A 23,067-nucleotide genomic window follows, 5' to 3' on the forward strand; every position below is an offset into this window, starting at 1 on the left:
TATACAGTCAAAGGTTCGTTATAATAACTCATTATAAATATTTATTATGAGATTGAATAAATTAACTGAAGATCAAAAAAAGTTTGTACGAGAATTAATCTGTAATCACAGAATAATTATTCTTATAGAAGGATAAACATACATTAGTTTTGTAATTATTGGTTAAAATAGGAACTTAAATATAACTGTTTTAATATTTTAATTTTGAAATTTTATTTTATAAATAATGAAAGCAAAATGCTGTCATGCTGATGAACTAGTTAAAGCTGAATTAATTTCAAGAACATAAGAACGGATGATAAACTATATCGTATACCATAATTACCTTTATAATATTATACATTCTATCATTATTAAATATATAAGATCCACATAAATAACAATGTAACAATACAAGATATATTCGAGCTACAATGTCTTTATTTGCGTAAAGCCTAAAAAAAAAATCATGCGGTACGTACACAATATACTGACTTGTTTGAACTGAATGTTTAAGTCAGATAATATTACGTTAAAATATAAAAATAAACAATAAACGTTAATTATTTTTTTTTAAATGATAACAAAAAATTAAATAAAAATGTATCAGTATGAAATATATTTTATTTTGACGATTAAGTTTGACTATTTTTATTATTAATCACTGTTTCTTTAAATATTATAAAATGGGTTCTGTTAATTGTTTGTTGTTGTTTTTTTTATGCTCGAAAATTAAGTCGTAAATACATAATGGTGCAGTCTGGCAATATATGGTCGAGTGAGTGTATGTGTGGGCAAAATACTTAAAATATTAACCCTAAATAAACCGTTTCGTTGTCTATGTTAAAGTAAATTAATACTATGGCTCATAAAAGCCATCACATTTTATGGACGATAATAGTATAAAATATGAACCTATATTAGCCTCTTCTTTTCTTTTTGCCTTCCTCTATTTCTTTTACTTAGTTACATGCTACGTACAGAAATTGAATTAATTACAACGTATTGTGCAATAATTACTATTTTACTAATAAAAGTGAACTGTTATAGAAGAGTTTATATAACTCTTAGAATTTTTGAATCGTAAAAGATGATTTAGGATATTTTTAAATGTTTGATGATGGATGGTGTGATTTATATTCGTATTAGTAAAACATAAGTACTTTCGTAATTTTAACAATTATAAAACCAGTATATTGTAATAATATATTATGTTGGAATAAATATACTATATATATATAATATTGTATATGTACTTTTTTTTATTATTAAAAAATGTCTACGAATTTGCATGAATAATGAACAGCAGGTAGGTACATCAGCGTTTGTATGACGCAGCACCAACCGTTAACCGTTTTCACAACAATACCATCTGAAATTACTGTTATTAATCATTCCGTTTCACTAAATATTTATACGAATACAATTTATTACTAAGTTTTCAATCGAATGTCCATTAAATCTTAAGGTAAGATAAATGTACGCTGTATAATACACTTAAATGAACTACTCATCGCTGTTATATTTAAAAACTTCAATTTCATTATCAATATTAATTATTATGTACACATTGAACACATGAATTTATATTAGAATGAGTTTCACATTTCAATTATTTTTTTAAAATGAATCTCTAAAATAATTTATACAAAGTTTACTCGGTGTCATTAAAAAAAAAAACTATTCTAAGTGAAATAGTCATAAATATTTCAAATTTCAAATTTTATTATTTGTTATCAAACACATTGCTCTATATTTTGAAAGAAGTTTATAAACATTAAATAAAAAAATTTACATTGTGTTTTAAAAAAAACATTTTTTTAATTAATTTAAATATAAAGTAGATACAAATAGAAATATACTGTTAAAAAACTAATAAATAAACTTTTCATAGCTATTTAAGCTATAAAAACGGGCAATACCAATTTTTGACAATATTGATTTTGTTATTTTGTTGTGGTTGAAAAACTAATAACCACAGATTCTGAAAATGATCACAAATCGTTTACAATATCATTTTATATACACGATAATATTTTGAGAATTTTTTAGTTTTGTTTTTAAATGTTGATAGTATGTATTTTTATTTAGGTATACTAATTTAATAATTTCTAAAATACAAAGGCACATTTTTTTAAGTACTTACCTTATTGTATACGTTTTAAAATTTAAAATTTATCTTTACAAGAAAAACAACTTATACTTATAATATTTTAAATTTCCGCGTGTTGTTACGATTGTTTTTAATAAACTATAATAATACCTAACTATAAAATAAATGTATAGTTTGTGTATACATCCAAAATATTAATAAAGTATACACATAATTTATTTAGTTATTTCTGATTATTCCTATTGAACCTGTAAAAAGTTTGTTTTGTAAGTACTTGATTTAAATACTAATGAGTGGTTTTAATTGTCTATTTTGGTCTATAACCTCCTAGCTCACCCCAAGTTATGTCATTGCTATTGGCTTAGCACAATATTTCAATCGAATATAAGTAGACGGTTAATACATTTATTAGATATAATATCTATGTATATGATTTATATACATAGTTGTCTTAAATTCTAGGTATAAAGATCCAAATCATTGAAATGTGTATATTAGTTAGACAACGGACATAGCGTATTATATTTAACGTTCAAAACATTATTGCCAATAAGTCTATACTTTGTTCTTGTTCATTAAATGGTCATGCTATTCAATATTGATTGAATAACTAAAAACAATAGTTAGTCTTTTTGTCAATGACATAATCTTCAAATAATTAGTTACAGTCAAAGATCCAAAAGTTTAAATACCATAACTTTGATTTGGTGCACAAAGATATTATAAACAATTGAAATATTAAAGCACAGAAAAATTAATTAATAATTAAGAATATAATTTTATAATAGAGCTACCACAATGTGTTCTTTATTATTACAAAAAAAAGATCATAATTTTAATTTAATAAAACACAAGGATTATTAGATATAGGTATCCATATTTTTTGCGCACTCATTTTTAAATATAAATTATTTATATAATATTTAAGTTGAAATAAATGGATACTTATTATTATTTATTAGAAATAAATACTATTTGTGATACGTCACAGACATATTTTGTTTAAAATATTTTATACCTATAAAATACTTATATAATAACGTGTAAATAGTTATAATATTTATATCATGAATTATGTATTAATAATTAATTTTTTATCGAGAATACAACTCTGAACAAACATAATAATATATATAATATTATACATACCCGCACATATACGGATTTAACATATACACGTGTGTGCATATATATAATATATAAACATATAAATAAATAAAATATACTTGCAAATTTAATAAAAAAAAAAACCATAATGCTTTATTTACGGGTCCGCAAAAAATATTACATTTTATAATAATTATATCAAAGAAAAAAAGTGCACGAGTATGCGTCATCTGGAATTGAATGTAAAATAAAATGTATTTAGGTCAATGTCACTTAGAGGGATCTACAGATGCGGAAATTGTCGTTCTAAAGAAAGTTTGCTGGAGATATTGTCCAATCCCGAAAAAGGAAACCGCGTTATTTCCTGCGTAAAGATAACATAAAATATTATTCGTCTCACATATGAAATGTTGGGTATGATTTATGCAGTCAAGATAAACCTAGTACCACGACTAAAACGTTGAACGTGGGACCAATAAGATCGTTTAAACAATATAAGTATTCGAGAAGACCACATTTAGTCGGTTAGGGTCAGGTTAGGTGTGTGTGTGTGTGTAATATATATATATATTTCGTTCAGTGTATTATAGGGTGCATGGGATCATTATGGAGGATTATATGTAGTTTTTATAGTGTTGCATTCTGGAACTGAATTGAAATATATAATTAAACAGCTAACAAAAGTCACGTACATATTTACTAAACAACGTTATTCATTTATATTAGTCATAAATAAAAGTTATTCGATGTTCAATAAAACAAAAACGTGCATAGACCTATCAAAACAATATACCTGCTTTGTAGTTTATACTAAAGTATAATATGAAAAATAATATAATATTATACATTTGTACAACTACCTAATAATGATATTGACACCGAATACGTGTTTCACTTGTAATATTTAAAAAAATATCATCTAAAAATGTAAATACATTGCTTTTACACCACGCATTAACGCTCAACGGCGCCATTACAGCAAATGAATCTCAATAGAATGAAATAAATAATAAATGAGTGTATTAAATTTATTATTATGTGCTTCTTCCATTTAATCGAAAATTATATAATATTGACAAACACTATCTTTTAGGAACGGTTCCGCGTGGAAGCCGACGTTGCCGTCAATAGAGCCAACATGTTGACGAGGCTTTGGAAGTACGCCGGTCCCGAAGTGATGAACTCAGAATATCTGCTGCACGCCGGCGTGATTTCCATGGTAGAGTTCGATGATGACATATTCGCGGCGGGCAACTGTTATGATCAGCACCAGTACAAGCACTACCAGCTGTTCTGCCCATACGCGTACCGGCTGCCTAAGGGCGAGGGCATATTGGCCAAAGACTTGGCCGTCGAGTACAAGTACCTGACCAATGCAAGTGAATGGTTTTTTATCGCCCGGAAGACCGCCGAATCGGTCATACAACGCAACAATCAGCATAAACACGGTAAGCGCGTACGCACGTTTTAATTCTCCCACACGTTTGGAAGTTATTGGATATTGGGTTTTCGTGTTTATATTGAAATTGTATCTACATAATAATACAATACTCGAGACGTTAGAGTTAAATTAAATTAAAAAAGCAGGCAAATGAGTAACCGCTTTGTTTTTGAACAGTATAGATACAGCAGGTGACAGGTGTTGAGTATAATATATCGTCATCGATTCCCTTTGGGTCGTTATAATTTAACTAAATGTTATTATAACTATTATCTTTTAGGAAAAATAATAAAATATTTTTTTCCAACCCTGCAGATTATATATATATCTGTAAAAAACTGCAGATTATGATAACTTTATGAATAAGTAATATAGTATTTCATGTAAATGTTTTATATACAATAATAATTGATACTAATATGTTATTCTTGTATTTATAATTAAAATTTCCTAAAAGTAATGAAAAATTAAAGAAAATATAAATTTTAAAATAAAAATAGTAAAATGGAATGTATTATTATAAGTATTATCACTGTGAGTTTTAAAAACATCGGTAAATGTATTTTTGATAATATTATAATACAAACAGCTAATAAACAATAACTCTAAAATTACATTAGGTAGAATTGGTAGAATGTGTATTCATGTATTGAGTTAAATATTCTTAACTAAAAACTTAGTCATTTGAAAGTTCGATTATTATGAGCCTAGGTATTGAAATTCAACAGAAAAATATTTAAAAAGCGTTAATACTTTTTAATAAAAAGGTATTATTAGGAAAGGTACTTATTAAAATTTAGAAAAAATAAACTAACACAGTAACACATAATACAATATATTATGCCCCAAGGATTTTTAAGCAAAGGTTATTAATAGTTTTTTTCCTTAGTACGCATATTGTTTGAGTGAAGAACAAAAAACCATAACCAAATTAAATTAAATTAATATTTTATTATACAGAAATAAATAAAATATTGTTGGTACTTAAAATGTAGTAGTAATAGATAAATATATTCTAAACATTAAAACTTAAACGAACATTTTTTTTTTTTTTTTTGGATCAATAAATAAGTAATATTTTTTCTACACGATGTATCTATTTTTGAAATAAAAAAAAAATAAGAAAGTTTCAAGAGGCTTTAATGTGCAATCTAGTGGAACAAATATTTTTATTCTTTTATTTGATTCTTAATTTTGGCTATAAACCATGAAATTAAATCGTAGGAATAATCTCCAAAAGCCCAGTGTAATCGGAAATTGCCGGATTCAGATAATAAATCAGCAGCTTCCCGGAACAACAATAATTTTGAATAATAACCATTAAACCACACAATAGCTACACCCTAATAAATAGTAGGTATTGATAACTGGTGGGGTTTTAAATAGACAGGTATGTTTAGGTACGATAATATTATACACTTCTTGTTTTCTGATAATATTATTATGTATACAGCCACCGCCGAATAGATCCCAAAACTGTTTTGTTATAAAAACAGAAACATAGTATCATCATTTATTGATATAAAATATAAATTCAATGTATTTTTTTAATAAACAGAATCAAAACAACTCAGATAATAGCGTATTACAATTACTCGTGTTTATTTGATTTTGGTTTAGACTATTTTTATCCACAAGGGAAATGATTTTTTTTCGTATTTATAATGAAATTCAATGCAATTTTATATTTACAATAAAAACAAACCTGTGTGTGCATCTAAAGTAGAATATATTATATAAACAATTGACGCCGATTTAGACAATAAAATAAAAACTGTGCCAATTCATCAATATAAATTCCATTTTTACGTTAAAATATTATCATTAATCTACCTACCTATCAAATATATTATAGTATAAATTATTTATTGTGTATGAGTTTTTATCGTAGTTAGAACGTAGAAAACAAAATTTATTTATTTATCAAAATGGCTTTCGAATAACCTATTTGATATATTTTTTTTAATCAAAATCAAAATAGAATTGAAGAAAATATTAATTAGACTTCCTAAAATAGGCAGGTACTTACTGAATAATAATAATTTAAATCACGCACATTTTTTAATATTTCTTCCTTTTCTGTATTATGGTAAGGTGCACGTACGTATACTAAATTGTTTTAGTGAGGTTTTATGTAGTGTTATAACTTAAGATGAATATGGTTTTTAAGTTATTTTTGTTCAAGTTCACCAAGACAATATATAACTCCTCAAATTATTAACTACAATGTATATATTAAAAAAAAAACCTAATTCCATAATCATTTAAAATATAAAATGCTAATAGAAATATTAATTTTGTCAAAAGTGGTGTGTAAATAAACCAGTTTTTTCATTTATTTCACTTATTTATTATACATTACCTAGTTAAATTATAATAGAAACATTATTGAAAGGTATATATTTTATATCTTATATGAATGTATTTTATTCAACATATTTTTTTGATAATATGTTTTATAATATGCCTTATGCATTTGTTATAAATAATAGAATTTTAAGCAGCTTATCAAAAACCAATAGTTACAATTAAATATTTTCTTAAAATATATGATGCCTAACAATGTACCTCAAAACCAATAATATTTTACTTCGATCAGTTTAAATTTGAAAAAAAAAAATAAACAAAGTTAGAATTATACATAAATCCTAATTATTAATATTTATTTATATTGATATTCAATGAAATACAGTAGTTATGAAAAATATTGAATAGTCCCCAAAAATGGTATTGATAATTTGATTGATGAATTTAATAAAAAAAATTATATTCCAAAGGGAAGGTTGGGGAAAGTTGTAAAATACCTACTCACTTTCAACAAGAAAAATTTAAGTATAAAAACTATATGAAAAATATAATTTGTCAAATTGTATAAAACTACATCTCTGTAATAGTTAAGTTGGCACATTTCACAAACATCTTATATAATATAATTTGATTGTTAATCATTGTGATCAGCAAGTTTCTTTGAACCATTGCCCATTATTTACATGACATTATACAGTAGACGGAAGTCTTTTAACAATGTCATCAGTATAATTATTTTGCTGTAAAATAATTGGTATAGAATAATGTTTTATTTAATTAATACATTGTTTATAGAAGCAATTAAGCAGTAACAACAGGTGACTTATTAAAGCAAGCTTTGCAGCATTGCTATTTTAAAAGACTTCAGTGATAGTAAATAAATATTAGCTTTAAGTTGTTGTACGCCAATAACGTTACGTTTTATGACTTTATACTTAAAAATAATTGGTGATCGATGATTTGTTTAATTTAAATACGATAAATATTTGTAAACCATAAAAATTAAAAAATACTGGAGATACAGAATAAAATTTACCTAACGTAAACATTTTATAATACAATGTATACTATATTATATAGGTTATTATGATACATTTCAAACTCATTACAATTTTTACTATATAAAATAATATATAATATTTAGATAAAGCAAATTAAATCGGTCCCCCAAAAAAATCTTATTGTAAAAATTATGTATTATTATTTATTTTTTATTTCAGTATTTCTAGAAATAATATTAAGTACAACAAGAATGTGAATTAAAACTAACATAAATTCATACCTACTACTGGTTTTCTTTTAGAATATTATTACATACGGTCTAATGGCTTTTGATTGATAGTGTTCACAATGCTTTTACTTTTCAAATTTATGAATTGTATTTTTCATACATATTTCTAATGGCTTTAATCTTAGCATTGCCACTTTGTGTATTTTTTCATCAGTGCAGTAATTAATGATATTTATAATTTCCTTATGTAAACGATTTATTCTTTTTGAACTTTAAAACAAAATATAATAACATAGTACTCTGCTTGTAAATACAATTATTAAATGCAAGGTATCTTCTTTTAAATAATAAATTAAATATTGGTGCAAAAACAATGGTTGGTATATATTTAAGTATACGTTTAATTTCTGCATCATTTTTAAATTTCTATAATACCTTGGTAAATTGGTGGTTATTGTGTGCTTAAATATAATTAATTAAAAATTAAAAAAATGGTAATCGTTATGTTTTTAATTAATTAACAAAATATTTTGATTTTAATTTACGAAGTGAATTGTGATTTATTAACTTATTGTGGGTATATTGTTATGACTTATTAACAAAATAGGAAGCGTCCGACATCTTAAGCATCTTTGAAAATATTGACTTAGTGCACATTTACTTTTCGTTGAATAATTATTGGCAATTTAAGAATTTAGTAATTTGTTTTCAAAACTTAAAAAGACAATTACTATTAATTACATCCGTACTGGAATGTTTATTATAAAAAATAATTTGTTATTGCTTCATATACCAACCTGTTTTCTCATTGGCCACTTCACAAAATGGAATATCTCTAGAATCCGCCATTCTGTGAACAACATAATAAAGTAAATTGCGCAAGGTAAATGTTTATCTTACTACTTTCTTTGCGCATCGTTGGACAACACACGAATAACAGAATCAAATAGCCCTGTGTGATTTCCACATAATGTTTAATCTGCTGTAACTAATATTGATACTGCAAAGTATTTCTAGTAGTGAGTATGGTTTAATCATGACTTATGGCATTCAAACATCAGTATCCATAATAATATAAATATAATATAATGTTAAAAATCCGTTTATAAACAATTTATTTTTATTATGTGTTTTTATATTACTTAATAACAAATTGGTATACAATAAATACGTTAGTTATGAAATACAAATGTATAAACTATAAGCGTTTTGATATTTAATGTTAATGATTGTTATGAATTATAATTAAACTAATTCAGAAGATTTCGTTCTATGTTTAATCATTTTTAACTTAGGAAAGATTAGCTATTCAATTAATATCTCAAAATTATTTTTTATTTAATATTATTTTTATAATTAATCTGAAAAAAAAACTATAATTGAGAATACATTCTATTGTAGGACCATTTGATGTACAAAAACTTAAGAAATATAATTAAAATAATAAATATATTTATAAAATAAATTAAAGTAATAAACATTTTCATTAAACTCTATTAAAAACTTCAAACGTAATCTTAAATTTAATATATTATATAGCAATATAGATAGTTAAAAATTATATTTATTTTTTGCTTTTAACTATAATAAGTTTTTTATTATTATAACTAGGTAGTTTAATTACAATAATTAAAATCCAAATTTTTAAAATTTTATTTATATACTTAAGATAGCACAATTCGATACTCGATGTCAAAGATAAATTAATTCCTAAATTCAGTAAATTATTGAGTAAGAAAATGTACGCGGATATTAATGATTATAATATTAATTTATATTTAAAGTATAGGTACTGAAGTTAATTTATACGTAGTTTATACAATTTTTAGTTTTTGGCAATAAAATAGTTACCTACTTAATTAGGTATTTCCATATCAATAGTTAAATATATATTAAATCTATACTCACTTATTTAGTTTTTTAAATGTTATGGTATCGAAGTAGTATACTTGTTTTATAAATTATCATTTGATACTTTTGTTAATACGCATCTTATTCCTTAAAATTGCTATAGTAAATAACATTAAATATAATACTTCTTAAATAAAAACCTAACCAACTATAATATAATATTTTAGCATATGAAACACTTTGTTTTGAAATTTTTTTAAGATATGATTTAAATATTATATTATATTATTAATTTTAAATTGTCAATATCGTCTTAATTAATAAATATTTATTAAGTTTTCAATTATAATTTATGAAAAGTATAAAATCAATTTTTGATTGTTATACATGTTAAAAACGAAGTTTCTACAAAATCGTATATTTAAAATAATGAAGATAAATTAAAGTTGTATTTCATGCAATACGTTTTTATTCTGCAAGATATTAAATAATTTAAATAAGAATGATCATATTGGTAACAATTATAATATATTTATACTTGTTAAGTTAATTAATGTTAACTATTCGAATAGCCTTTTGCTATAAAGTAAGTAGAAATTTAGAATATATTACATAGTTTATCATATAGTAATATATATTGGTTTATTTATATAATATGTAATAAAATGAATATTATAATATAATATATTATATTATATTATTTTATATTATATGCGTTCTAGGTCAATAGTATGATTTGGATATCTAAATATTTGTAATACTAAATAATATGGACAAATTATGTATTTTTTCAAATTCAATTTTTAAAAAAAAAAATTGTTTGGCATATTATCGTTAAAATAATTTAATTATACTTTGGTACTCAATATTTCTTTCTTTTTGAGTTTTAAACTTATATTTTCAATTCCATTCAAATAAATGGAACGATGAAAAAATAACAAGTAATCCTGATATATTTTAACATAGGATTGAAAATGACATTCCCATTTATGAATCATACAAACAATACTTTCGTACCCTTTGCAGTCTATAATAAATTATATATTTTTTTTTTATTTCAAAATTAAATAAACCAAACGAAAAATGCAAATTTTGCTATAACATTAATACTTTATGTCCATTTATGCAAATAATATATTTTAGAAAAATTAAATAGATTTCTAAATTTTCTATTTAGATATTTTAAGAAATATAATTAATTAAGTTATTTTATGTATCAATGATTAACTAATTACTTACAATTATATAGTTTATTGTACATACGAATATTTTAATCGGGAAAATTCATTTTATTTTCTCTGTGAATAATTTATTTTTATTGCGGTTACTTGTAACCTAAATATAAATCTAAACACTACCTAGTTATTTTGTACTTTCATAGTGAAGATGTCTTTATTATTTGACGTCTAAAATGTCATATTAAAATGAAAATAAGTAAATAATGATACATATTATTTTATGAATCATTGTTAACAAATGTTTACTTAGAAGTCTCTACGGACCCATAAAAAAAAGAACTATATAGGTATTTATTTTGAACCAATCAATTTTTAGGAATGTATTGTAGAAGACATAATAATATTATGTTGACTCATAAAAAAATAGTCACTTCTTTCTTTTTTACCATGAATTCTAGATATGATTCCAAAGGACAAATTATAATTTACATTATTTATCAGTTAATAATATTTTTTACATAATATTAATTATTAGGCATGATAATATTGTATATTGTTTACATAAACCAGATACTTTAATAAAATATCAATAGTCTTCTGATATTATTATAAACTATAATATAATGTATATTTACAATGGAATTATAAAGTGAACTTTTAATGTATTTAAGACCATACAAATTGTAATTAGACTTTAAAAATGTACAACAGATAAGTATAAGTATAAATATTTTGAATAGGTACTTATAAAAGACACTCAAATTAATAACTTACAAACATTGATACTTAGTAAAATAATTATTTTTTCTTTTAACTAAGTGTTTTAACATTTAAAAAAAAACTGCTAAAATAATCTATTTAATTTATAAAAAAGAATGTAATGGAAAAAGGCGATCAAGTTGGTACAGTTACTGTAATAAATGTAATATTTGAATTCAATCCATATCATTATTCTGAGCGGAGACAGTCTCTCAGCTTATATGACTAAGTATATGTAATGATATGTTTTTTGATACTGTTATTAAGTAAAACAATTCATTTTAATAAATCAGTAGATTGAATTAATTTTTGATGAAAACATTACGTCTGAAAAAATAATTGTGTGTATAAAATAATATATTAACATTATTAACTTACATAAAAGTATTAAGTCCTCACGAATAATGTTTTTAAATTATAACAAAATAATGATTATCATTATTAACAGTTAAAATATTTAATTTCGTCCAAATTTAAATTTAAAATGTCTATGGATCTTTTTTTTATTATTTCTAGGGTTTTTAAACTGAGTGAAATTTTTTTATTAACATTTATAGAAATAAAACTAAAAAAAAAACTTAAAATATAAAATGTTTTGAAATTTTTGTTGGGTATACATAATTATTATAAAAACATTCGTTTAAAATTTCAAGTATCTAAGGTTATTCACTTTAGAATGAAAACAAAAGTATCAAAAATTATTTAGGTGAAATAGTTATTTTATGTTATACTCAATTTCGTAAAAATAAGCTTTACAAGCAATCATAAAAAATTAATTTAACTTACTTTTATTTAATAAATTATGTTGAAAAATTTATAAATAATGTTATATTACATTTTAAAATTTTATATAAAAAAAGAAAAATGTACAAAAAAACCTAAAAGTTTTCTAGATTTTACGAATTTAATCAAAATTCAAAATTTGAATGCTTTTAAAAAAAATATTGTCACTAATAATTTTTGATATTTTTAATTGGTAAATTAAAGAAACTATGATAAATATAGTAACATTATAATAAAAAAAAACTAAATTTAATGGAAAGTTATATACGTCCATAAATAATTCAAAAAGAGTAAAATTATTTTGAAAATTATATCATATTATATAGATAATAATAATTTAATTACTCGGTTGAATATTTGAAGTTTTTTGTGGTTATTCGTTTTTGAAATAAAGAAATTAATTTATTTAAAAACTGATTTTAAAATTAAAAGTCTAAAAATTCCTATTTTTCATTAATTTTTCGTTTTTGTTTTTCCAGATTATAAAAAAATATACTAAACATTTTTAATTGTAATCTCTTTAAACTACAAATTAGATCTAATTTTTCATCTAAAATAATCCTTAAAGTCAAAAACCTAAGCATTTTTTCAACTACTTATTTTGTAGTTTATATTTAAATTATTTTAAATTATTAATATACATAATAATAATATTATATACAATACCTACATATAAAGAAATGAGAATTAAATTACATTAATTTTTTATTTATCATGGGATTTTTTAGGAAAAAAATCATTAAAAAATCATTTAAAATTACCATTAACAAAAAAAAAAAATAATAATTTCCATTAAGTGATCTAAATTGCTTACTGTATTTTTTATGTATAGATCGTAAAATTATTATTTATTATTAATACTAAATATAAATAATTAAAAAGGTATAAAATACAAATATATATATATACATATATTTTACAGTAAAAGTTTTAAATAAAAACTACAATATATGTATATCTATATATGGTTATATGCTGGTAATTATTTTATCAGCCATCTAATAATTATATATTAAAAAAAAAATAAAAAAAAATAATACGTTAATTTAATCTATACATAATCAATAATCATACTATAATAATAGGTAATTTGTTTAAAAACAATACAACTAAATATAACATGCAATTTTCGTTTAAATTTTTAAAAATTACATTTATGAAGAATAAGTGAATAAATTATTTTTACAGAGAGGAAAAATGTATGATATTAAGTTGCTTCATTACAGTGAAAATGATAACGAAACGGATTTATACACAAAAAAAATCTTTTTATAACAATCCTTGCCAAAAAAAAAGCATTTGCTACAAAATCCAAGTCTTGTTTATAATTTATTTTTGTATTGTATTAATATTTCAATTATCAAATGTAAGATGGAAAAAATGAAACAATATAATATAGAACCATTAAATTGTTTATAAATTATAGAAGTAATCATTCTTCCAACCAGATGGATAAACACTTGAATTAAAATTTAATTTTGTCACCATTGGATACTTAAACAAAAAAAATAAATAAAATACCAGGTGTTTATCATCTATATACGGTTTAGTGACATCTGGTACACAGAGAACTATTACAGTTGCCTAATTAAATCTTTTTTGGATTTTTGGTCTTCAAAACGATATTCATCGTAAACTTAGTTTATGTTGGCACCTGATATAGTTATTGTACATTAGTACCTAATACTCGTGTAATTATTTTACTCTTCTTTCCTATAAACGAGATTTTTTTTGATTTTTTCGTGATTGACTTAAATTTCGACGTTACGTGTAGTATTAGTGATCCGATATTATAACGGAAACGGAATATAGTAAGTAGTAAATAGGTTGTAAATACCATCAGATCGTTCTTCCACAAACTACTACATACAAATACATCACAATATTATTAGGTCAAGCATGACATGCATTCAGATAATACCACGGGTTTTGCGATTACTTACACCTATATTAGATAATATAATTATATTATGATTTGAACACGTCCAAATAAGCCCAATGCCCATACACTATAATGTTTTACTTGTACATGACATTGGGTGAAATCAAACATATTCGCGAAGTTTATGGAATGATTAAACTTTATTTGAAATTAAATACATAACGGGCTTCACGTGAAAGTATCCCGCGTACTGCTATACACAATACTACAGTTTAACGTTGTACACGAATATATTACATGTTACACATATTATATTATACACAAATGATAAACGGTATTGGGACGGAAAACACAATCACCAACATTTACATAATACACATCTTTAACCCGGTGGCGAAACTTACAATGTGACAATAATAATATGCGAAGTTATTGTTATCTATTATAAATCGTAACATTTTATTGTAGTAACTATTTTAGTATCAATTCTACCGAATATTATATACTTTAACATTACAGTTACATATACTGATTACTGATATACATTTTTTTGATTTTATTTGTATATGGTAAATGCGTAAGACACAAAAAAAAAAAAAAAAAATAATAAATCAAATGTATAAAATTGCCTACCATTAAATCTAACGTTTTTTAAATTGAAATAAGTTATATAACATACCATTTATATATCAAGCGAATGTAAATAATATTATAGTTTATTTTAAATTTATCAATATTATCTTTCAATAAGGCGGTTTCTTATATTTTTGTAACGTAAATATACATTTTCAAATTATGCAATAATTATTTACAGTGCAAAGTTTGTACTGAAAAACTGTATCCAATATGCATTTTGTGAACCTACGAGTTTTTTAGACAAATATTTTATTTTTAATTATAGTTTAGTTTTACAGTTATATTTTTTTTTCTTCGAGATATATTTTTTATATATTATTTATTACTTTGCTTTTATTTCAAGTTGCTCTAATTGGACTCTTTCCAATACCAACTGAGAATATTATTTTTATTTTGCTATGGTAGCAACTAACTCGATTATAATCACTATATTTAATTTACGTTTCTAAAACTATAATGTATAGGAATAAAACTGAAAGTAATTAATTATATTATTTTAAATTAATACAAATGCAAGTTGATACATTTTATGATGTTAAAACTATTTTCTTAATTTTTTTGGGAAAAAGTACAATTACAAATTACCAATTTACCTATTTATCAACTAATTGTGAAATTTATTGTATTTAAAATAAAGAAAGACAAATAACAGAACTGCTCATTATAAATCAGTATTTGCCACTCAACATTTTATATCTTAATTTGAAATAAATAATTAAATTGTTGAATATTCAGGGTTTGTTTTATTGTTTCTGATTTTTAAATGTGTCTGTTTTTTTAATACATAATTTTTAAGTTATTGATTTAAAGTCAAATGTTATCATTATTCTTAAAATATTCAAAGCATCATTTAAAAACAATTAAATGCTCATTTAAGTATTCATTATTTATTGTTATTGGTATTTTAAGGATAGATAGTGCAATCAACTGTTTTATTTGGCTCAAAACTAATAGCGATTGAGTACCTAAAGTAAGAATTCTTAAAAAAATAAAATGATCGAATAAAAAATAATTTATTGAAAATATTTTTACTCATATTTTAAAGTACCTAACTATCTATGTTTATAGAGATTAAAATTATGAGTAATAAAGTTTCATTATTAATATTTTCATTTAAATATACGCATTATAAAGACTTTAATATATTTTTATTTCAACTTTTACATCTTTAGACATACGTTTACTTTAAAATGGATGTCAGCGAAATTATTGTTGGTTTTTTTTTATGGCCCATGTAAAACAGTCGAACCTAAAGTTAAAAAACTTGATGGTTCTTTGAGAAAAATCGTTAAATAGAAGTAATAATTTAAAAAATCTAAAAAACTAATTTTTACTCTACGAAATTTATACAAATATGTATTATGTACATGTATAAGTATTAATGAATTAAATAAAAAAAAAAAAAAATACAAAATCGACAGCTACGACTAATTGGAGGCATTTGATTTTATAATTGATCGTCTCTTATATATAACATATCAATAACAATAGTCTAGCTAAGGTAACACAATTTTACTTCAACATTATTCAATAATCATAGAAACGATTTTAAGTGGAAGAATTGTTTTTATAATATGTTAAAAAAATACTGTGCAAACATCTTTATAAATGTATGTATAATATATTAATATACCTATATTTGTATAATTTATTTTGTTATATTATTTTAATTACACATTCATTAGTTAACTTAAATATATTTTTTCTTGAACACTAGCTGTTAGTATTTTTTAAATTAATATTAGGTTGTGATTTTCTATAATTGTTAAAAAATAAAATACTACTAAAATACCTATTATTATTGCCGAATATAATATTATAGACGGTTAAACAATATTATACTATATTAGTATTTTTCAGGTTTGTATTTATTTAGATTCAATATATATTATTATACCTTAACAATTAATATATTAAATATGATTAATAAAGTTATGATTAACTTATATTATATTTAATCTATATTAACCGTGTTTTTATTTACAAAATGAATATGAAATAGCATTTTTATAATGTTTTTTTAAGTTGGGAAAATATTATGTTTACGTACATTTACTTTTTTACTCTAAAATAAGTTAAATTTAAATAAACCTGGTGGGTTAAAAGGTTAAACATATACTGGTTTTTGGTTGTTTTATTTTTTTTTAGTTAAACATATATAAGAGTTTTATTATATAAAATATATAAGTTTATGTAACTACATGAATATGGATGAACGACATAGGATAGTATAGCATCGTAATGATCTGCGCTAAACAGTAATTTGGTTTTCCTTTTAACGGTACTGTTTTTACTTCTCGTAGCTTTTATTATAATAAATACCTATTTAGTTCAATTTTTTTCCTGGAAACATTTTATAAAATATGCAAAATATATTGTTTTTAAATAAATTTTACTACAGAATGGAACATAAATAAAATTATATTACCTATCTCAGTTAATTATTGTATATTGGTGAAATGGTGAACCATAATTAATAATTCCATATTCAATCTACTTCAAATCAATAATAATTAATTACTACAATTAGTATTATAGTATATTTAAAAGTCATAGATTATACAAAAATAGTAAATTGTAATGAAATAATAAAATTTTATTTGTAGTTCAACATTTTTTTATGATTCAATAAACATATGTTTTCAGCAATCAATACCTATACTTGGAATCAAACAAGTCATACAAAAAGTTTTCCTGATGACATTCTTGCAGTATCGTACGAAGACGGCAAATGGAGCAAACCATATTATGATTGTGGAGGCGGAAATATATGGATGCTCACATACACTGTACCATTCTTTGCTTTCAAGGACGCCAAATATTTTTTCAAGTAAGTATTTAAAAATGTTTATTTATACTTGTCATTTAATAAAATCATTAAAAAGTCCCGTTTTACTAAAGTACTACTAGAAATACAATCCATTTGAATGTCAACTAATATTCTTTTGAAGAGTTTTTTTTTAAATATTGTTTTAGCATAATTTTATGTCATCACAAAACACTATTTTTGAAAGAAAAATGATACATTTTACAACTAAAATAACTGTGGCCTAACCAAAAAAAAATACGAGAAATAGAACTATGAAAAAAATTTAAACTTCTCAAAATAAAGTGTGTATAAATAAACACTAAAACTTATGTTTTTTGCCCATCTTTGGCGTCTTTATTAATTTTTTTTCACAAAGATTAAACTGGAAATAGCATAATGTTTCAACTTATTTAATTTTCACAATTAAAATCGAGTTATCCATATAATAAATACCTCAAAAGGGTTGTGAATCCTTTTAAAAACAAACAATCCGATTATGAATTAACTTTCCGGAAGGGTCTACTTTACTACTTTAGCATTGCCCCGTTTTTAAGCTAGTAGGAATGTTTTCTAAGGATGGTGGCTATGGTTGGTTTTCCGGGACGTATGGTAAAGGCCATGTTATCTCATTTGTAAAGAAATCTATACAATGATCACGAAAGGCACAAACACCTCAGTACAGTATGGTATTGAACAGAACCATCATTTGAATGTGACTCGATAAGGATTTCATATAATTGTTTTTTAATTAATGAATTAGTACCTATATAGGCATACCATTAGTATTTAGTATTGCACAATTGATAATGTGCATTCAATTGATTTTTTTTGTTTGTGTTTAAAACTTTTGCATTGACTTATTATGTCATGTCAAAGTATTTTTCGATGATACCCATACTCCACCAGGAATTCATACTAGATCATCAGTACGTTTTTGCCAGGAAATAGCTGATTGTGCGTAGTGATTAAAAATATCACATAAATCAGCATCAAAAATAATTGTATCATAATTGCTGATGGTTTATAATATTATTATTTGCTATGTACACTAGTTTATTCAAACAATTTGTAAAGTTTTTATTTTTGTGTAATCTATATTTTAATGATAATAAAACGAATTATTTCTGGCATAATACCACAGTTATTATTTATATACAACAATGTGTTGTTTCTGTATATTGTTTGCATGATGATGATTTTCAATATGTTTATTATATTATATTGTTTTTTTTTTTTGTGATTTTGAGTAAATATTGAAAATGTATTTACGTAATTTGATTTTGAACGAAACAGTTCTATAACATAGCCATGTGATTTATAATAATGTTTCATAAATAATTTGAATATAAGTATAGCATACACATATATTGTCTATATTATCGTAAAAAAATGAAACTTTAACAACAACAATATAATATTATTGTGCAGTTTAAAAATATGCACATTCATGTCATTTTTAAATTATGAAACTAAAAGTTTTAGTTAAATATACGAGTGGTAATTGTTATTTTGAACAATTCCAGTATACGTTAAGGCAAAGGTTATATGACGTGTAAAGTTTAAAAAATGATAACTATTATTAACATATCTATTTTTAATGGCCAGATATTATACTTAATATTATTGATATTAATACAGTAAATTGGATGGAAAACTATTATTTGAATTTTATAACGATATCCATGTACTTATCTACATTCACATTTCATACATTTCACAATACGTTTCACCAAGAACTTTGTAATATAGATTTTTAATTTTAATTTTTACATCTAAGTTGTCATCGTATATTCAATGAGTTACTCTAAAAATATACGACCTAAACTTAAAATAAATATAACTCATAATAAGCTACTCCTAAATTTCGATTTTTATACATCAAAATACTCCGATAAAGTTAATCATATTATGATTGTAAAAAAAGTATAGGATTTCATTTGAATTTCTAAAGTTGACCCGAAAAAATATTGTAAAAAAAAATATAAATTAGTTATCATTTTAGATATTTCTAAATAAAAAACGTTCGTACTAACATTTTTTTTTCTATTATGAATATTTAATATTTTTATGATAATATGGCTATAACATAAATTTTGAATTACCTCATATAAAAGAATAGTGAATAATGTTGAATATATTATATAAAGGTCCAAGCAACGACAACTTTAATTATGTTCTACTGAAAATATTTTATTTTTTAAATACAATGATATTAATATGCCAATTTAAATAATTGCAAATTATATTTAAAACATCTAGAAAAACGAATTTAATTAAATTCATTTGTTTGATTTCTGTTTGAATTGTAATTATATAAAATTAAACAACGAGATAAAATATATTACACGTAATAGGCATTAAATTAAAACATATTTTAATATGTATTCTATTGAGTACCACGCGTATTATCTTTTATAGTACACGTTGTTATAATTACAGGTATACGTTATTACTAAAATAAAATATTCATTTGTTCAGAATTAAATGTTAGAATTAACTTAATTATTCTCACAGAAATGTGTACCTAACACACGGTATGTGGTTTTATTATTAAATAATAATACAATATTCATATTGATTTGTTTTAGAAACAATGTGTTATAATATGGCGTAACATATATTATAGGTAAAATTAGTACTCTTACGCTAATGAAATATTACTGTGCCAAAAAATAAAATTCTGGTACGGTATTTTATCCGGATTTCCATCTTTACAAACTATGCAATTTATTTTTATACTTACGTAGGTATTTTATAAAAAATATAAAATAATACATACATACAATATATAAATTATAATATAATTTTGAGTTAAAGTACATAATATCTATAAATCAAGATTGTAATTAAAAATATGTTGGACATAATATATAATATTATAACATTCAATTACTTGTACTTAATAATCAATACGTAATAAAAATTATATAAAAATACTTAACTTACTATTACAGGTACCAAACAGTTTGTATTTATTATACTATAAACTTTATTTCCAAGCGTGCAAAATAAAATAGTGTTTTTAATAAATGTTTGATTCAATTTATGTTTTGTATGTGCATATTATTCAAATTAATATAAAGTATAATTTATAATTTTTTATGGAATTAGGAATGTTTGCGTTTTATTTATGTGTGTATATTCCTGGTAAAACGTAAGGAGGTGACTTAAATAAAAATAATGTGTAGGTACATATTTGAAATACAATTTAAACTATGCCATTTCAGGGCTATGCATACACATAATATTACAGTGGTTAAACGTTTCTAAATTTAAAATTATTCTAGTAAGTCACAGTTAAAATCATTAATATTTGTGTAATTTTATTTGATTTTATATGCATAATTTTATATTATTTTCTATGCAATGTTTTTGAAAATAATGTTAACATTTTGACGTGTTAGAAATTGTATGTATCTGGCATTAAATTAACTTAAATCAAATATGAATTTTTATTCTAGTTGTAAAATATTAAGTTATATTCAAACGCATAACAATAATTGAAAATATTATTTTATTTTATTGTACACTAATTTATGATGTACATTATGCATTTAAATTTATATACTTAGTTATCTGTGTATTAATTTGTAATGTTTTAATTAAAAATGTTATCTTCAGATACATATAAAAAAAAAATCGTGTCTATATTTAATATGCTTAATATACAGTTTTAAAAATAAATTATATGCGATTTCGTGTTAAATTTTAGAGAATATAATAAATTCAGTGAATAGTTTTTTTATCGGCATTTATAGAATGATTAAAAAAAAAAACGAAAAATTAAATTATTAATAGATATAGCCAAAAACATAGTCAAAATATTTAAAAGATGATACTATGTGTAGGAAACGTTGATAAAAACATTTATAGTAACCGTTTTAAGTATCTATAGTTATTCGTTTTTAAATTATAACAAAATAAAGTAGTACCTACGTTTTGTCAAGAACTTGTTTAGCGTACATTTTCCGTTAATCATTATCTTATTTTTTATTTTTACCAATTATTTAAAAAATAACTTTGATTTTTTCACTTTTACTCCTTAATAAAATATTAACTATATTATCTATTAGTAAAGTAGAAACACACAACATTGAAATACGAAGCATTATAACTGACCCAAAAGGTTACGACATACAAAAAAAAAAACGTCATCGTAAAATCTATAAAATCAATACATTTATCACTCCGTTCAGAATCTAAAATAAAAACGCCTTAAGATATTTCATTTGGTCTTAAAAAGTTCAAGGAATATGACAGTTATATAGATCACTTTTACCTTTGTACATACGACTGTTTTAGATAAAACTATGAGTACTTAACTCGATTTAGTATGCTTAGTAGTTAGTACATCCTTGTGAGAAATATGAGTTGTTAATAGGAAAGTTTGATATACTCAAATACAGTGTCAATTTTTTCCAACTATATGCTAGTATTTGATACAAAAAAAAAATATGTTAATGGTAATTTTTCCATGTTCAACCTAATCTAATAACCTAACCATACGAGGGAGGCACGGGTAACAGGTTAAACAGAAAAATTCAATTTTTCAGAAAATAATAGTTGTAACTTGTAATTTAAAAATTAAAATTGCTTACTAAATACCAGGGCCGCAAGTAAGAGAGTGGGTCAACGGAGAAATTTGCTCCTGGTGGCCAAATGTTGGTGTGTTTAAGGGGGCAACCAGGCACCGCTGTAGTACAGTATAATATTATATATCACCTAATACATTTTTTTTGCAGTAAGAATTTATTTGAGTAGGTATCTATTTGGCTTTTTGCCTTTTGGATTGTTACCTGACCGACCAAGTTTTAAGTCCAAGCGGTACTACCTAACAAACTAACAATACAGCCTTAGAAGAATTTATAGATTGATAACTACGATAGACCATATTATGGCTTCATTTATCGATTAATTATAACTGATAAATGATATCATAGAATATAAATATTATTTTAATATGAACCATGGTTTGTAAACAAACAACCGTG

The 23,067-nt window shown here is 22.9% G+C and overlaps 1 protein-coding gene across 2 annotated transcripts in view; it reads left to right on the forward strand.

The window, feature by feature from the left end:
* The window catches only part of LOC132932443 (probable G-protein coupled receptor CG31760), a 136,353-nt gene that overhangs the window by 81,356 nt on the left and 31,930 nt on the right, over nt 1–23,067 (forward strand). For both annotated transcript variants that reach the window (XM_060998820.1, XM_060998819.1), the window contains exons 3-4: nt 4,293–4,647; nt 17,914–18,097. In XM_060998820.1, coding sequence (XP_060854803.1) covers nt 4,293–4,647; nt 17,914–18,097 — 539 coding nt within the window. The remainder of the gene's footprint in view (nt 1–4,292; nt 4,648–17,913; nt 18,098–23,067) is intronic.

The sequence above is a fragment of the Rhopalosiphum padi genome, chromosome 1 (genome assembly GCF_020882245.1).
Source record: "Rhopalosiphum padi isolate XX-2018 chromosome 1, ASM2088224v1, whole genome shotgun sequence".
In the NCBI taxonomy this organism is placed as follows: Eukaryota; Metazoa; Arthropoda; class Insecta; order Hemiptera; family Aphididae; genus Rhopalosiphum; species Rhopalosiphum padi.